Source organism: Castor canadensis, chromosome X (genome assembly GCF_047511655.1).
Source record: "Castor canadensis chromosome X, mCasCan1.hap1v2, whole genome shotgun sequence".
Lineage (NCBI taxonomy): Eukaryota > Metazoa > Chordata > Mammalia > Rodentia > Castoridae > Castor > Castor canadensis.
This window is the reverse complement of record NC_133405.1, coordinates 47,341,885-47,356,734: the sequence shown is the minus strand read 5'-3', so window position 1 is coordinate 47,356,734 and position 14,850 is coordinate 47,341,885. Positions and strand designations below refer to the sequence as shown.

Below are 14,850 nucleotides of genomic sequence, written 5' to 3'. Positions count from 1 at the left end.
GATTATTTCCAATTGAATTTTATTGAACAGATATAATGTACAATGGAAGTTTTACTGAAAAGCTTAAGCTGCTTTTTAAGCTGCATATTCCTCCAGGTAAGAATTTGACCACCTTTGATGATATATTGTAAGAGTTCATTCCATTTTAAAAAATGTAATTATAGATATCATTCCATTTCAACAGATAACATAATTTTAATATAAGACCATTATTTCATTGTGGCCCTGAAATCACATTACCACTACTTTTGTTGATATACATAGATACAGTGAAATCTATATAAGAGATTCTGTATAACAAATGGGTCCACAAGTTTCCATTCTAATATTGGTCAGTCAGTTTGCATATAAGAAGAGCATAGCATATCTTTTGGTTTTGGTTTTGGGACAAGTTCTCACTGTGTCACCCAGGCTGCCCTTGAATGTCAATCCTCCTGTCTCAGTCTCCCAAGTGCTTGGATTACAGGCCTGGGCCCAGCCCCTATCATTTGTATATTGGTATAATGTTGAATTTTTTGTTCTTGTTATTGTCATTACAATAGAGATTAACTTTAGACAAACTACTGAACTTGAAAAATACTATAAATCATTCAGAAAAAAATGGGATCGGGCAGCAGAGATATTAAATATTTGGAAGAAGAAGCAAAAAAGCAGCTACCATTTATTGAACACTTGCTATGTCTAGACATTTGCTTTATATGTGTCACAGTATCCCTGAAAGGTGATATTATCCTTCAAATTCTGGCGATAAGAAAACTGAGAGTTGGAAGGATTAGATTATTTGCCACAGATCACATAGCTGATAAATACATAGCTGGGATTCAAACTGAGGTCTGTCTGACTCCAAGTTCAATTTTCTTTCTATTCTAACATACTTCCTCAAAGTTCCCACCCATTCCAGTTTAGGTAAGTTCCTCGCACTGATCTTAAGAGGGTGTTTTTCTCAGGCATCCCTACTTAAAAGGCAAAAGATTTATATGATCCAAAGAGAAACCAGAGTATTACATCCTACTTAAAGAAAATAGTCTTGGGCTTTAAACTGAAGGAACATTGGAAGAAGTAGCTTAAGATAGGATAATCACAAAAATGGACATCACCTTATAATTTATCTAAAGCTACACCTAAGATCTCTTCTAAAGTCTTTTCAGGTTAGCCAGGAATCATTCTTTAACAGACCAACAAACTAAAAGCTATCTTTAACCCTTTATATAAATCACAAATAGTATTAAAAACAAAAAAACACCTAATCACCTAATTATAAAAGGAGTTTCTGTTGTCAAGTTAGGTTGCCATTGAAATGTTCAATACTTCCATCTGTTAGATGTGTCAGTAAAGGACTCGAAAGTGGGAAAAGCATTATGTACCAGTTAAGGCACAGGTGGGAAGTAAAGCAGAGAAATGGCAGCGATCACATGTTCAGAGATTTCCAAATGTCATATTTTCATATTTCAGCTGGTAATGTCTCTCAGGAAATCATTAAAAAGCAAGTAGAAGAAATAATAGAACTGAAATACATCTTGTTATTTACTATACATTAGAGCAATGTCACTTCCACATGTTTTTCCTTTTTTGTTTTCAGTGGTACTGGAGGTTGAACTCAGGGCCTTGCACTTTCTAGGCAGGTGCTCTACCACTTGAACCATGCCTCCAGCCCTTTTTGCTTTAGTTATTTTGGGGATAAGGTCTCACATTTTTCCTCAGGCTGGCCTGGACCACAGTGTTCCTATTTATTCTTCCCACATAGCTGGGATGACAGGAATAAGCCATCACACCCAGCTTTTTTTATTGGCTGAGATGGGGTTTTGAGAACTTTTTGCCCAGGCTGGGCTTGAACAGCGATCCTCCCAATCTGTAACTCCTCAGTATCTAGGATTACTGAAATGCCACACGTAACACTTACATTTTTCTTATATATAACCTTTTGTTTACTTCTGCTTCCATACATACCTAACAATTTGGGTTGTCTGCTTTCAGCTTATACCGAAGTGATAGCTAAAGATTCTTCAAAAGGAGATGAACTTTCCACAGAAGAATTACTTTATTTCAGTCAGCTTCATGGTAAATATTTGTCTAAAAGTTTAACTACTGCTGCTGCTGTTGTTTTGAGATGGGATCTCAATGTGTTGTTTAGGCTGGCCTCAAATGCCTACACTTTAGTGATCCTCCTGCTTCAGTTGCCCAAGTAGCTGGACTGCAGGCATATGCCATCAAGCCCAGCTAGGTTAACTGTCCTGATGATTAGATACTTGTAAAGATCTTCCTGGTTTAGATATTCTTTACCCAGCTACGATGAGTAAAATGTGGGTTTGTTATACCTTTTATTCTTTTGTACTACCATAGCACTTAGCATACTCTGTAAATAGTTGACTGGTTAACCAAAATGCATTTAGTGGCATTGATTTCTGAAAATTCTTGTTCATTGGAGAATTAAAAAGGACATGTATTTAGTTTGTAATTATATGAAAGAAATTTCTAAGCTGTACCAGACTGTTTTCATGCCTTGGTAAAGTACAATGAAGATGATAGAATCTTTGATGATGAACAGTCATAGCTATTATTCAGAAAGTGAATACTCACTATAAATCACTGAAAGTATAAAATACAGAGATAAGTCTGTCCCCCAGACAAACTTTGGAAGTAATATGAGCTTATTTGTGTGTCATCTGCTTCATTTTCATAAATACATACTGTGTTACAGAGGGATGAGTTCTGATTGATATACGCATGTTAGAGTGAGCATTAAAGAGACCTTACAAATCATGTAGTTGGTTAAGTCCATCCATTTTATACAGAAGGGCACTGAGGCCCAAGGAGAAGTGATTTGTACAAGGTTCATAATGAGTTATTGCCACACTCAGGACTTGTAGCTCATTCTTCTGACTTGCAGTATGTGTGTGTTTTATTTTTACTGATAATAAAAGAAATACAACTTAGTTTGAAACAAATCACAAAGAAGAAAATACCACCCATAAATAAATGTTTGATATACTTTCTTCTAGGATTTTTTTAATATGTTTCCTCATTGTCTTTCCACTATGGAGGTTGTTTACTACTTTGTCTTCTAATAACAGGTCAGGGCTTGCTGAATCAAAGAAAATAATATGTGCTTTTAAGTCTTTGTATGCATTTTTTACTTTTAGAACACACTTGTTAAATAATGTACAATGTGTACTTGCCTTCCTTTCCCTTAGTTTCCAAGTCTGCAAATGAGAAGGAAGCAGAATCAGGGAAAAATAGTCCTAAAAAAGGTATGATCTAGGAATGTCATTTTGTTTATTAAATTATTTTTTTTAGACACACTCTGGCTATGTAACCATAGCTGGCTTCAAACTCAAAATACTCCTGCCTTTGCCTCATGAGTGCTGGGATTACAGGCATGCACCATCACGCCTGATTTGAATTATTGCTTTTGTAAAAAGGCATAACTGTAAAGATGGGAGAGTAGATTCCTCTTTTTGTTGTTTATTATTGCTGTGCTTGGGCTACAGATTTGTCCTGAGAACTCATTCAGTTCCTTTGTGTAAGTTTAAAATTTTATTTTCTCACGATGCTTTACTCTCAAAGTTATAAAAATTAAAATGTACTAATTGGTAAGTAGCCCATATTTCTTTTGATCACGTGTATTTTGATTATCTATTACAAAAATAATAATCTTCATAACAGAAATTCAGACAATACATAGTCCTTGTACCCCAACTCATCCCCACCCAAAAGTAAAAGTTGAAAATATTTTTGACTATTATCCTTTCCAGACTTGTTTCTGTAGATGCATAAACTTATGTAGACATTTTAAAAAAGTAAATATTCCATGAATAATATTCTACAGTTTGCTTTTTTTATTTTGAGATACATTGTGGACAACTTTTCATGTCAGTATATTTTTGGATCTACCTTATGCTTTTTTTGTTCTTGGAAGTTTTAGCAAGGATTTATTTTAGTACAACAGGATAAAATATGGGAGTGGAGAAATATTTCCTGTTCCCCATGCAGGAAATGGGAGGAAAGACTCCACTTATGCTTTTTAATGGGTGCAGAATATGTAGAATATTTCATGGTTTGGTTTTACCATAATTTATTTCAGTAAGTAGCCCAGTACTAATGTGCATTTAGGTTGTTCCCAATTATTCTTATTGAAAGCTGTGCTGCAATTAAAAAAAATTGGCTGGGGGCAGGGGGGAGAAATAAACCAAGCCTTGTATGCACATATGAATAATAAAAGAAAAATGAAAAAAAAAAATTGGCAATACTTGAGGTTGAACTCAGGGCCTCATGCTTGCTAGGCAGGTGCTTTATCACTGAACCACTCTGTCATCCCTCTTTGCTTGGTTATTTTTGAGATAGGGTCTTGCTTTATGCCCTGACAAGCCTGGACTATGATCCTCCCGTTTCTGCTTTCCCACATAGCTAGGATGATAGGCACATACCACCACTCCCAGCCATGGGTTCAGATGGGGTCTTGCAAACTTTTTGCCCAGGCTGGCCTCAAACTGCAATCTTCCCAATCTCTGTCTCCCAAGTAGCTAGGATTACAGGTGTGAGCCATCACTGCACTCAGCAAAACAGACGATTTTTTATACTTAAATTTTAGGATAATTTTACAAATATTTCTTTAGGGTAGAATAAATTCAAAGACGTATAGGAATGCTAAATTAAATAGTATACACATTTAAGATTTTGATAGAACCCATGAAATTGCTCCCAAAAGCCCATCATTCTTTTGTGTTTTTGAAAAATACTTAGCTAAAAAATAATTAATTGCTAAAGATCTATTTAAATATAATAATCTTCCCAGTATTTTTACCCAGTTTTCAAGGAATCTTAAATAATTACTTAAAAGTCACAATATAATGTTGACTAAACTCTTGAATTAGTGTATATTAATTGTTTTTTAATCTAAATATATCCTTCTCCCTCCTCCCCATGTTTTCCTGTTCCCCCACTTTCCCAAAGTAAACATTTTAGTCTAAATGGCAATGGAGGAGGTATTCTGAGAGCAAATGAATGAGATCAAAAGTGAATTCACATCTTTTCCTGGATTAAAAGAGATAGAATCTTATATCTCAGCAAAATATCTTTCAATCATAATTGTTCTTTTAGAGGTTTGGATAAATATAGTAGGCTATTCATTACAAAATGGTTTTACTCCCCTTTCTTTTCCTTTTCAGGCAAAAGAAAAATTGATATTCAAGCATATCTAAATCAGTGGCAAGATGAGCTTCTCAAAAAAGAAGAAAACATAAAACATTTACCAAGAATGAATCAGGTACAGTATTTTCAAATAGAAAATTCTAGGTTCTTGCTTTTTTGTGTGAATATGGACATAACCAACTTTAAAATAACTAGCATACTATTATAAAAATAGTTAATCTGTGTAATTATCTTTGTATGTTTCAGATAACCACAAGCAAAAGAACAATATTTCAAATTTTTTTTACTTCAAACACTTAAATGTATCTAGTATTTTATATAGTCCCTCTGCTATGAATTTGTACTTATAGAAAAATGAATAGATAACATTTACAGCATTAGTTGAAATTATCATTTACCCAGTAAACTGGTTATTTAGTGCCTACTAAATGCCAAGCCCATTGCTAGTTACTGGGAATAAAAAATTAGTAAAATAGGTCACATCTTGGTGCCTAATGATCTTGTATTTGAACCTGCACAGGCATTACTATTAGTAGTCTTTAAACCACTGTTGACACAAATTTTAAATTCATCTCTTTCTCATACACTATCCAGTCAGAATATGTTCTCATATTTTTAAAGTAAAATCCAGTTGATACAGATAATAAGGATCTCCGAAGCATAACCAAAAATGAGAACTATGAAATAGCTTAGTATTTCTCAATGGACTAGGTAATTTGACAGTTGAATAAATACTTTTTAAGTGAATCAATATGGGATATTATTCTAAAATTATAACTGAACAGTACTATAGACTAATGAAGAACAAAATAAGCATTTGTTGCAATATATTTTATGAAGTATATCTGTTGTATTTGCTTTTTGTTTACAGATAAACTTTTCTGGTTGTATGATTGACTTACAGGACTCTTTTGTTGGAATTGCTTTTTTTTTTTTTTCACCTTAAGGTCCCTTTTATTTCTGGCCATTTCTTTACAACCATGAATACAGGGACAACTCCAAAATGTACTTCCCAAGCCAAAGTGCCCCTCTAGAAATTCATATTCATATTTCTAACTCCATTAGATGCATCTCTCTAAAGATTCTAATCCCCTAGTCACCTTTTCTTTTCCTGCCTATCCTGAGGGAATTGCTTTTCTTATATTGATAAATTTTTCTAGTAATGTCTATGGATGATCTAGTGGCAATTAGTAGACTAACTAGTTTCTTCCCACTTTTGCCCACCTCTGCCTTTAACAAGAAGCATGTCCAGATGGGTTCCTTAGAGCAACCTTGTACAATTAAATAGGTTCCAGAAGTCATCCTTACCTAAATTGAAGTCATTTTAGCTAAGCTGCCTACTCTAGGTCTTTGAGGAGATCAAGTAGAACTTGTCCTTAATCCTTTTGTTAAAAACTGGTTAATTAATTAATTATTTACATGTAAAGAAATATGAAACTTTCCCTAATTAAAAGTGCCACATAGCATTGGAGTAATACTGGCAGGCAAATTGCCCAGGAATTGGTCTGGATATATGCAGGAGGACTTAAAGGAGATGTTCTTCCATGGTTCATATGCATCTTCCTAGGACCAAGATTCATTATTCAGTTCTAGGGTGAGGATTATATGCTATAAATTCCAAATTCTCTTTATATTTGCTAAGTCAAATATTAAAATGTCAATTCCAATTTGTGTCTTCTAGTCACAATTTATTCAGTTTTCAAAGACCCTCTATAATTTATTTCATGAGGATCCCGAAGAAGAGTCATTGTATCAAGCCATTGCTGTTGTAACCAGCCTTTTGCTAAGGATGGAAGAAGTTGGAAGGAAACTACATAGTCCTACATCATCAGCCAAAAGTTTCTCTGCTACAGACTGTGCTTCTAGAGGACCCAGTCAGGGGAAAACAGAGAGTCCTGTGGAGAAAGACCCTTCCTCTCAGAGGGAGGAACCTCAGTGGTCGTTTGCATTTGAACAGATTCTTGCATCTCTGTTGAATGAACCAGCCTTAGTGAGGTTTTTTGAGAGACCCACAGATTTAAAAGCTAAGCTAGAAAATGCAAAATCCTCTCAGTTAAGGCTTAGAACCAAGATATAAATTTTTCACCTCGCATAGACAAGTTTACCAAGATTCCTGGAGAGAGAGAGAGAAATACTCAGAAGCACAATGATTCATTCCTTTGTGGTGATCTCAAACTGTGATATTCTCAAAAACACTTTTTTATGTCACAAAATATGTAGTATCAGGGGAGTATGCTCAATACAACCACCAGAGGGCACCACCATATCATCTTTAGTAAGGAAATTACTAGATTGTGCTGCTATTTACATGTAATTACTTATGATTTTGAAAAGTTGGTGTTATGTTTACTAGTAATGTTGACATATCATGTCAGTAAACCTCCATATTGCCTCAGTTCTATAAAAATGCTTTACAAAACTGGACTCTTAGATCCATATCCTTAATTACCTAGGAGACTGCCATTCGGGGCCCTCATTTTCAAGTTACCTAGCTGAAATACTATTAACTTTTTAAAGTTAAATTCATGGAGTCTAGTAAATTGATTTTTCAGTAACTTCTGCATTCTCTCTACTTGAGGGGTTCAGAAGCTGCTGGCTCACACTGCTAACTCTGGTACTGATAAAAACAAATGAAGGACTCAAAACTCTGGGCAGCTATAAAGAAAAAAGTCATTGGATTTAGATTTAATCTGGATAAAGTCAGCCTTTTGTAAAGGGTTAAGAAACAATTTATTTAGCCATATAAGTCTTATTAGACTGAAGAATTACTAGAAATTCTTCAGAGCACTGCTGTTTGTGGCATTAGTCTCAGAGTAGCTTGTGATTGCTTTAGATTTTGAATTTTCACCAGTAAGGCTTTAATTTACATTAGATTGGAAAGAATAGTTACACTAAGTTTGAATTGTTGTAATAGCCTGATAAGCACATAAACCGCACTTACATGTGATATTTGCTGCCACGGTAATGTATAGAATTTCATGCTGCTTATAGTCCAGTCATTACATGAAGTCCATTTAGAGATATAATGGACTTTGTTAGCACTTTAAAAACAAAATAAGTAAACCACACCTGTCCAGTCTTCTGCCCTATTTCTGACAAGAACAATTTATTAAGAAGTTGACTTAGGAAATAGGGAGGAAATGATCCATTGGAGCCTCTTTTTTTTTTTTTTTTTGAGCCTCTTTCTTTACGGAAGACTTTGGTTTTAAGTCCTTTGACTTTTCTAGATGTGAAACAATGAATGGTCAGAAGTCCTTCATAGTGACCCTTTCTGAGAAGGAATTGTCTCAGTTAGCCTTTAGCAAGAATCTACTGTGAGCAAAACCTAACACAGGGGGCTTTATCACCATAGAATATGTTTTCAAAGAAGTTTGAGAATTTTCAAGTTGAGAATTGCAAACTCCTGAATTGGTTTTGACCAAACACTTACTAGTTAACATCTTTAAGATGATTTGATCACTTTGTCTTTTCAAGGAAATTACTACTTACAGAGATAGTTGATAAATAAGCATCTATGCCTTTATTCAAATTATTTGGAAATATGTCCAAATTTTAAAGTTTAGTTAATAGTTTATATGAACTATCACACATCTGCTATTGTGCAATGATTAATTATAATACAATAGATCTAGAAAGACATATGGTCTGTGCTTATATACAAAGGCACTATTACACACACTTTGTTAAATATTTTGTCTGTTATATTTACAAATAGTACTTTCTTAAGAGTATATGTTATTAATATTTGATATTCTAAAGTCAGAATAGTGAAAAATACTAAGAATTGTATTTTAGCCTACATTAATTAAAAGTGAATACTTAAAGAGATTTTTGAGTTGCACAAATAAATACAAGTTAAAAAGAAAAAAATATTTTCTGAGTCCACAGGAGAAATAAACTGAACACATTATAGTTTTGTTGTTGCTGCCTTGATAAGTAAATGAGTTGTTCTTAATATTAAAAATCCTATGTTTTGTCAAACTGAACCAGTTCATTATACCTTATGCATAAATGTTATAAGGTGATTTAATTGTCTTTATAAATAAATATTATAAATCTGTTATATTAAACATTAAAAATTGTTTATTTAAAAAGATCAGTATTGTTTATTTTGATATATTTTTTACTCTTAAATGCCACTTGAGGATTTCCCTTCTATATCAGTTTAAAGTTCAGTTGCAAAGAACAGAATTCACTCTTAATTAGTTTAGGCAGGAAAATATTTATTACTGGATATTAAGTGGCTTACGTAAGTATCACATGGACTAAATTGAGTCTTGGGTGGTATTTTTTTTTGGTTTGGGGAGAGTTTTGGTAGCACTGGGATTTGAACTCAGGGCCTTACACTTGCTAAGCAGGTGCTCTACCACTTGAGGCACTCCACCAACCCTAAACTGAGTTTTCAAGAGCAAGTTCCAAAGCCATGCCACTCCCAGCCCACCAGGGAATTGCTAACTGTTCTGTGATTAGGAAACTGCTCCTTCCTACTGCCAGATGAAAAGTCATCACTGTTGCTGCTACATACAGAACCAGGCTCTACCTGCTATGATTTACACCAGCAAAATAAATGCTATGCCCCTCTGCCTCTCAACACCCACGAATTTTGACTAAATTGCAACAGGGCAGCCAAACATCTTTATAACCATGTTTACCAGCAGAGATGGAAGAAGCATACCTCACTTCTGATAGTCAAATCTCATATGCATGCATCTAATTTACCTATAATAAACCTAGAATCATAGTTGTAAAGGATTCTGGGAAATGTACTTTTAGCCTTGGCAGTACAGGAAAGCACGCTAAGAGGGTGGAATGGACATTGAGCTTTTTATTGCTGCATGAAGAATTAGCACAACACCCATTTATCACCATTTCAGTGAGTCATGACTGTGAGATCAGCTTAGCGAGACCCTCTGACTAGGATTTCATACGGTTGCAACCAAGTTGTCAGCCAGGCTGGTTCTCAAATAAGGGCTCAACTGGGGAAGATTCCATTTCCAAGCTCACTCAAGCTGTTGGCACAATTCATTCCCTTATGGTTATAAATCTGGAGGCACAGATTCTTGCTGGTAGTTAACTGGAGGCCACTCTCCTCTTCTGAAGGCTTCACTCAGCTTCTGTAGGCTTCCCATAGTTCACTCCATGTCGGATTCTCCAAAATGGCTACTTCATCAAACCAGCAAGGAGTCTCTAGAGCAAGTCTTACATAACTCTAGAGCAAGAGTGTCATATAATCGCAGTAGTGGCACCACTCCCTTTGCCATGTGCTGTTGATTAAAAGCAAGTAATAGGTCCTGCCCACATTCAAGGGGGGAGGATTACTGAAAGGCACAAACATCAGGAGGCAGGTATCGTGAGAGGGTGCGCCATAGAGTCTTAGAGTCTGCCTACCCCAAGCACTAATCTATGCTATTAACTATGTTGTCTTTCACCATGCAACACACCCTTCTCCTACTTCTAAATAACAGCTAATCATAACAGCAGTTTGCTCCTGCCTGTCATACCATAAATTTCCCTCATGAACAAAAGTACACTAATCTCTCCTAAGGGAAGGTTCAAGTTTCTGTCAGTTACTTGAATCCATCCATGGCTGAGGTTCTGTCCTCCTAATTCAGTCTCAATCCCATCTTGATAACCTATAACGTGGACTAAATGACTAAATTATAAAATTAATTAACATCAGCTCACCTTTTATTTTTAAAAAAAAAGGAATTTACTTAAGCATGACAAGGGACAAACTCTGGATGACTACTACAGTCCTCATTTCTGCAACTGGTTAGGAGACTATATTGTGGAGGTTTCTTCTAATCATAATTTGGATTGACTTTTGACATACACTTCTGTGAATTTACACCTGTAACCATGACAATTAGAGTGCTGAATAGTTCCACCACCCTAACAAAACTCCCTCATGCCATCCCTTTATATACTCTCTCCCCACCCCTAGCCAACCACTGATCACTTCTTTATCCAGCTTGGAAAAGACCAAATTTTGCTTACTCAGCATCTCTGCCCCTTATAGTCATGTGACCAAAGGAATGGTCAACCAGATCCTTCCACCTAGAATTTCTCAATGGCAAGCAGGAGGTAAAGTCAAGAATACACTACATTCTGGTGACAGCAGTGGCATCTTCGCATCAATACTGTAGGTCTGAAGTAGGTTTCAGAATGCTTTTGACTGCCCTGACTATAACCCTTCCCCTTTTCAGGAGGAACTTAATAGTTCAGTAGGTTTTTTGTTTGGTTGGTTGGTTGGTTTTTGGTGTTATTGTGGGGAACTGGGGGAGGCGCTTTTATAAGCTGGAATATTTCTTCAGCTTGAAGTGGACCAGATACCTGTGGCACTAGGGGCTCTGTAGCACCAGATCCCTAATAGCAAGGCAAATTATTCCAGTAATATAATCACCAGAGGAAGTGCGTTTTCTCCTTCAGCTCACATTGTGCTCAAGTTTCCACTTCTGCGCTAGAGCGTCTTTCCCCTTTCCCATCAAGCAATAGATTTCCTAGCTCCTAATTCCACTTGTCTTCCTTTGCAGGTGAAGTCTTTTCCTTATGGCTGCCCTTCAGCTCTTGATCTTTCCAGTGCTCTGCAGTTCCCTATGACTTATCTAGCTTTTTAACAAGTCCTATTTGGGACTAGTGATTAAATTTTGATAAACGACCATCATTCCTGAATACTAATCTATCTTTTGCGTAGGCTGTACATATTCTTCATATCTTTGGTGCACACTCATGTCTGTCATTTCTCAAAGAGTATTGTATTGACAGTTCAATAAATTCACCTTGGCCTTTTCTGCCATAGATGGCCCTCACTACACTGGTTAGGGAGCAGATGTGGTTTAGCTGTCAGTTGCTGGTTGTGGCTATTTCAAGTATGCATTCATAAACTAAAAAATGAGCCACTAATGTATTTGCAGAGCCAATGAACTCATTGAGATGAATTCAAGGTAAAACTATATCTTGACTCCATAAGCCCTGACTCTCTGGCCAATGGATGATTGGATGACCATTGTGTTCTAACCCTCCCAATACCCCATTTCAGATCCAATAATCTCTGAAAAGTCTGAGTACATCCATTTGTTTAGAGCATAGTTTCCCTGGTAAATGACCATAAGCCCCTCTGACTAGAAAGAAAAAGGAAAGCTAAAAGATTTACAACATACACTTATGATATTGCAGCATCCTTCCTCAAAGGCACCTGGCTTTCCCTTTGAGGGCCTCTGGCTACATGAACCGACTCAGGTCAAGTCCACAGATTGGGTGAGAGGCCATGAATCTGCATCATGACAATCCAAATTAGGTATTTATTCACCAGCTAAAGAAACGTTTTGACTATATAAATCAAGTAGGAATTAGTATGTTGTTCATTCATTTTGAACTAAAACTGAAGAACAATTAGCTACTACCAGACTTCTCTGAAAGTCAAAATATTCAGATTACTTTGCTCCTTATCATATTAACCATGCTTACGTCATCTGTGTTCATTATGGTCTCTGCCATTCTGGGTTCCTATCATTCTCCCTGAAATTAGTAGATTCCTGTCAATGGCAGCATACAGCCTATATTGTAGGATGTTTCAAGAGTAGTAAGGCTCCTCTCCTTGCTGCACTTTCCAATGTCTTGGGGAAGCAAGGTAAGGATGACAGTGAGGGGACCATGTATCATAAACATACCCCAGCAGTTTTAAGCCTGCACATCATACCAAAGAATAACTGGCATATCAACTTCATTTCATATGAGCTAATTTTGAGCCTTGGCTTTAGTCAGCCAACAGAGTAAATGGAACCACTTCCAATTAGGCAAGCTAGTAATTGAATCCAGAATCTCTGAAAAGTGTGAAGATGTTGATATATTCAGCTTAATCTAAAATTACTTCCCTTCCATATAGCATCCTCAATACATTCCCACATATATTCTCCCAGATTTCTGCTATTAGAAATTATCAAAATCTTGTGATTCTTGTCTCCTTCCAGTTCAGGCTTCAGATTTATGTCCATGGGGAATACTCCAATCTGACAAGCTGTGTCTGGAAGCAGCAGGAGGTGGTAGAGGTGGCACATGAGAAGATCTGACAGTCCCCTGAAAATAACTTCAGGGTCTTCAAGCAAGGCACGATCAGCCTCCTCAAATAGGGCCTGCTTCTGCTGCCAAGAAAGGCTCATTGGTGAAGTAGAGTCATCTGAGTCCACCCAGATGTCTCCATTTCTATTCTTGGGGTCTTAATTTCTGCCAATAATTATCCTTACTTTCACAAAAGTGACCACATAAGGCTGCAAATTCAATGTGTATTATAACTTAACAACCCATAAGATCAGACTAATTTTCAGCTACATCAACTCTGACAACAAGAAGTAAGAAATAAGCTGGACATGGTGGTACGTTCCTGTAGTTCCAGACACTTCGGAAGTTTAGACAGGAGGATGGCTTAAGCTCAGGAGTTTAGGGCCTGCCTGGACAACATACGGAAACCCTGTCTCTTAAAAGCCGAAATGAGTACAGAAACTCATAGTCCTCTGTTCCTTCAACTGATAATTTTAATCCTGAGTTTGTCCCTTTCTTCAAACTCGAGAGCATAGTTAGAAGTTAGCCCACTTTACAGTTCTTGGGTTCATTTTTAATCCCAAAATAATCCGTAGTGGCAGCTATCTGCTCCATCTACATTGCCTTCAGTAGGTACTTCATTAGGTACCCACTGGTGATAATTTCATTGGTTTGCCATTGTGTGCCATGGATTACCAGAACCTCATTTTTCTAATACTAAGAAAATTATTACTATTTTCAAACTCAACCAGGTTATCTAACCAATGCAATTTTCCAACTTCCTTGAAATACTGTTGCCTGCAATCACTCTAGCTAGTTTAAAGAGGAAGCCATTTAATACAGGATATCAAATGGTTTGCAGAAACATTTAGGAGGGATGAAGAAACAGATGTTAAATTGAGCCTTTGAGGATGACTCTTAAAGGCACATCACAAAACAAGCGTATCAAAAACAGCTGTTGTCTTTCCACACAGTCAGGAAGTTCCTGGTTCCAGAGCCACAGTCAGGAAGCCATTACAACTGCTACCAGCTCCCGGATCTTGCTATGCTATGTATCATAACCTGCACCACCAAAATGGGTGCAGCCTGTCCTGCCTCTTGACTCCTGTGCAGTTAATGACTGGACCCTGGGACCTCTACCAGCTCTGCTGGAGAATAACTAACCCCCTTAACCACTGTGCCTGTAAGCAGAGGCAGCAAAATGAAATAAAAGCCATGTTACACCTTCCAAATCTCATGCAAGTGCATGGGATTGGCTTGATCTAAATCATTCAGAGCCTCAGTTGCAAAGGAGTCTGTGCATGTCTACTGTCCACGATACGGGATGACACTGGGGTGTGAATGCAGTGCAGATGAACACCAAGCCATGTTCACACTGTCCTTCAGCAAAGACAGTCTATTTGCCTTGAGCCTTAATTCAATGGGAAGCTCAGAGTTCTTTCTGTGATTCTGTCCCTGTTTTCTCACATTTCTCTGAATTATTCTCTAGACTCTTCTAAATGCACACAGGCATCATGAGACCTCTAAGAAGTACCTGCTCAAAACCTCCACCACCTCACTATCTTCTAAAATTAAAATACATTGAGCATATGATGATCAAAAAATTAATTTTTCCTCAAGATTTGTGAGGCTATAGAAGAGAAAGTTCACATCAAGGAGCACATG

General features: G+C 36.6%; 1 protein-coding gene across 3 annotated transcripts in view; it reads left to right on the top strand.

The window, feature by feature from the left end:
* The window catches only part of Tbc1d8b (TBC1 domain family member 8B), a 71,961-nt gene extending 62,807 nt beyond the window's left edge, over positions 1–9,154 (top strand). For 2 of the 3 annotated variants that reach the window (XM_020167186.2, XM_074064249.1), the window contains exons 17-21: positions 31–96; positions 1,975–2,058; positions 3,192–3,248; positions 5,166–5,263; positions 6,830–9,154. In XM_020167186.2, the coding sequence (XP_020022775.1) occupies positions 31–96; positions 1,975–2,058; positions 3,192–3,248; positions 5,166–5,263; positions 6,830–7,225 (701 nt within the window). In that variant the 3' untranslated portion in view covers positions 7,226–9,154. The remainder of the gene's footprint in view (positions 1–30; positions 97–1,974; positions 2,059–3,191; positions 3,249–5,165; positions 5,264–6,829) is intronic. The other variant, XM_074064248.1, reaches the window with a different exon arrangement.
* The last annotated feature ends 5,696 nt before the right edge of the window (positions 9,155–14,850 follow it).